General features: G+C 45.9%; 1 protein-coding gene across 1 annotated transcript; it reads left to right on the forward strand.

Moving 5' to 3' along the window:
• The first annotated feature begins 328 nt into the window (after positions 1 to 328).
• PFDN4 (prefoldin subunit 4) lies at positions 329 to 3620 on the forward strand. Its single transcript, XM_075517629.1, has 4 exons — positions 329 to 572; positions 1598 to 1705; positions 2735 to 2878; positions 3215 to 3620. Exons 1-4 carry the CDS (start codon positions 549 to 551, stop codon positions 3344 to 3346), a joined length of 408 nt encoding a protein of 135 aa, XP_075373744.1. The 5' UTR covers positions 329 to 548; the 3' UTR covers positions 3347 to 3620.
• The last annotated feature ends 285 nt before the right edge of the window (positions 3621 to 3905 follow it).

Genomic DNA, 3905 nt, shown 5'->3' on the forward strand with positions numbered 1-3905 from the left:
GCGAGGGCTGGGGACAGCTCGGAGCAGTCCCTGGCCCCAGCCTCGGGCTGGGCACGGCCCGCCCGCCCCCTGCTCCCCCCGCTCAGGGGCCGTCCTCCCTCAGGAGGCGCCTTGTACCCGCCCCGCTGCTGCGGCACCGAGCCGGGCCCTCCCCGCACGCCCGGGCGCTCGTGGCGGCAGCACCGAGCGGGCGGGAAGCCGCGGCCCAGACCCCGCAGTCCCGCGGCCCCATCTCATGGCGCCACCTGGCGGCAGCGCTGGCAGGCCGCACCACAGCCCTCTTTTGTCGGCGCGGGGGCGGAGTCGGAGTCGGAGTCGGGTCTCTTCCCCTTTAAACAGGACGTACCAAGCGCTGTGGGGATGGCCTGAGGTTTACCGTGTGCCCTGTAGCGCCTCCGGGCAGCCCGCCGGACTGGGGGTGGTGAGGAGAGGGAGAAGCACTCTCAGAGCCGCCCAGGGTCGCCGAGATGCTCAGAGTCGCCGGGCGCTTTCCCTCGTCTTCCTATGCTCTCCCCTGTGGGGAGGGTGAATAGTTCAGTCCTACCAACATGGCCGCCACCATGAAGAAGGCGGTGAGTGTGGGAGGAGGGCATGGCGGGGCTTTTTCCCTTCCCGGCTTCTCCTTCTGCTGTAGGCTCCCCCCGGGGAGGGCGCAGCTCCTCTGCTCCCTCCTGGGGCGGGCGGCCCGGGCCCTCTGGCCGTTGGGGGCCGCCGTCTTTGGGTGCTGGGGCGGCGTGGCCATGTCGTCTCAGCGCTGTCTCCCGCCGCCTCCCACCCCTTGCTCCGGCTCCCCCGAGGTGCCTTCCCGCGTTCACGCAGCCCCCCGGGCGGCAGCCCTGGGCGGGGCCGGAGGGGGGGACGGCCTCTTTCCTTAGGCGGCTGCCGGGTCAGGCCCGCTCCGGGTTAGGCCCTGCCGAAAATGCCGCGGTCGCTTGTCGGTGGATTAAGGTTCTGGCGTTGTTATCTTGGCTCTATGGAAATCGCTTATCGCGCCGTCAACTGTGCGGGTGCGGATTTGGTTACACTGACGTTACTGAGTCTGTGCTGATGCAGTTTGTTCTAAACTGGCAAAAGCTCTTTCTGGTTGCACAAGCTGCCTGTAAACGGAGGACACCCAACCCGTGTCCAGCAGCGGGTCGCCTGCCGCAGCCCCTGCCGCCACCTCCGCAGGTCAGTCACGGAAAGTCTGCACGGTTCGGTGGCTTTCACATTTCTTGTAGCACCGTGGCGCATCACAGCTAACCAATTAGCATAAAATGATATTGCTGACCGATTACATCCACGTGTTATGCTGTACCCGGCAGCAGATCTTGGAGCAGAGGTGTCCGGTTCAACTGCCAGTGCTGTCAAGGAAACAACCTTTGGCATTAGGATGCCATGGATAGCTGGTGTTTTAATTGGATGTTACTAGGGTCTCTGCCCAGCCAAGTGTGGGTATTGCTGATGTCCTTGAGGAGATGTTTTAAGGAATCAAGTGTATAAGTAGAATGTAGTGGTTGTAAGACTATTTTTCAGAAGTTTTATAGGAGTCATCTTGTAGTGAGATTCAAGTTAATATAAGAAATGAAGTCTTCATTTTGACCTCTCCTCCTTGCAGGCTGCAGAAGATGTCAATGTTACTTTTGAAGATCAACAGAAAATTAACAAGTTTGCAAGAAATACTAGCAGGATCACAGAGCTGAAAGAAGAAATAGAAGTGAAAAAGGTATATTTGCTTCAAATATCATTTATTCTTCATTGATCTGAATTAATTTTCAGCTGTAACACAGAAAATGGGACCTGTGGATTACTGTAAGTAATGCTTTGGTTCTAATATGGGATTTCTGATACTTGGAAAATAGCCAGAGAATGTTAAAGTGGAAAAAGAAGTCATGAGAAATAAAGGCCACTAGTATATTTCTGCACGCAGTTCTTAGAACTCCTTAGTTGTCATATATGAAGCATTGTCTATATATAATGGCTGTTTGTAGTGTTCTTAAAATTTCCTGCACGAGACTGTTCATATTTATTTTTTCTTGAACCAGTAAGGCAGTTGTTTGTTGCGTGCTTCTTCCAATGTGTTGACAGAGATTGTAGTTATGAGCGTAGAGGCTTTCTTTTGCTAGGCTGAAGAGGATACATCATTCTAATTTTCTTTTTTAGTATTAATTCACTTTTCTTCAACATCGGTCATAGCATTTCCAAATAAGTTTTACTGAGTTTTTAAAAATGCTAGTACTGTTACAAAATGTTTTCTATAATTACTTTGCCTGATATGTATATTGTAAAAACGTTGCCTTTTTATGTTGATGTTCCATTGATGGCTTAAGGTGTTGGGACTCTAAGCAATCCTACTTTTGCAATATAGTAATTAACATTTGCTGTCTTATTTATTACTTTCTTCTGTTCTCTAGCTAAATTAAAAAAATCCTGTATAAGAGCATATCAGATATTAGTGAAATTTGAATCCGCTGTATTTTCCTTGTCTAGATAGTTAATTATCCTATTAATGACAGATAATGAGTATTGACTAGAAATTTCTACTGGTACAGCTCCATTGAATTTAATACTTATACCAAATTGTAGCTCTGGAACTGTTCTATGAAACATGTTGATATCATGTTGGCAGGTAGGATTTTTGCCCAAAATGCGGGCTCACTGAGTTCATTATTCAACAGTGATAACATGACAATGTATCCATTGAAATAATTTACCTAATACAAAGTGACTACCTTTCTTATGTCATGATAAATAGAAACAACTTCAGAATTTGGAAGATGCTTGTGATGACATCATGATGCTTGATGATGGTGATTCACTTCTGATACCCTACCAAATTGGAGATGTCTTCATTAGTCATTCCCAAGAAGAGACACAAGAGATGCTGGAGGAGGCAAAGGTTTGTCTGGGCAAAAGGGAGCTCCTTTACTGTACTGGCTGCTGTAGTGTGATGAGCATTGCAATGGGATGATCTATCTGTTCATCCTGTGAACCTTTTACTTTCTAAAGTTCACGTTTGATTTATGATTTGAGGAGGGGGATGTGCGTGCACGGTAGGTCATAACTGGGATGTCAGTACACAGAGTCATGCTAGCCTGTGTTTGGCCCTGTAATAAGTCTTACAGCCTGACTTGGCAAAAAGTTGTCAAAGAGGTACCTCTTTATTGTTTATATGTTGCTGATAAATATGACTCCGTTTGTTTTATATAACTAGTTGATTTTTTTTCTTTTTCAGAAAAGTTTACAAGAAGAAATTGAAGTGTTAGAATCCCGAGTGGAATCAATTCAGAGGGTGTTATCTGACCTGAAAGTTCAGCTCTATGCAAAGTTCGGAAATAACATAAATCTTGAGGCTGAGGACAGTTAAAGGTTTTCTAAATATACCGTACAACTTTTCCTTGTTTTATTAAATGTTTTGGTAATATTGTTTTACAATTTACATTTAAAAAAGATCCACCACTTTATTTTCCTTTTTTTTGTTTACTTTCCTGTCTTGGGTTCCATCTATTTAATGAGAGCTTTCTTATTTTGGTTATTGCAGTTATTTATTTGTTCAGGAAAGCATTAGCTTCATACTGTTGGTAAAGCATCAAGATTGGAATATTTGCATTGTGTATTAAAGTAATAAAGTCAGGCACATATTGTAGTTTCCTTGGTCTTGTTTTCCACTCATGAAAATACTTAAGTATAAAAGCAATAGAAATTTTTGATTTGCACTGTAATGGCTGTTGGATAAAAGTTTCCCTGTTATATATAGGGCGTGATCTCACGTTGGTCTGTAATGCTATTTAGCTGTCTTTAGCAGCCCTCCTGGAAATACTAAATCTATCCTTTGTCTTTCAATCTTGGCTCAGATAGCATAAACACTGTTAGCTCAGTGTACAACGTGGCAACAAGTTGACAGGGGAGAAAGGAGGGCTCTTTAA

The sequence above is a fragment of the Mycteria americana genome, chromosome 14, assembly GCF_035582795.1.
Source record: "Mycteria americana isolate JAX WOST 10 ecotype Jacksonville Zoo and Gardens chromosome 14, USCA_MyAme_1.0, whole genome shotgun sequence".
Taxonomy (NCBI): Eukaryota; Metazoa; Chordata; class Aves; order Ciconiiformes; family Ciconiidae; genus Mycteria; species Mycteria americana.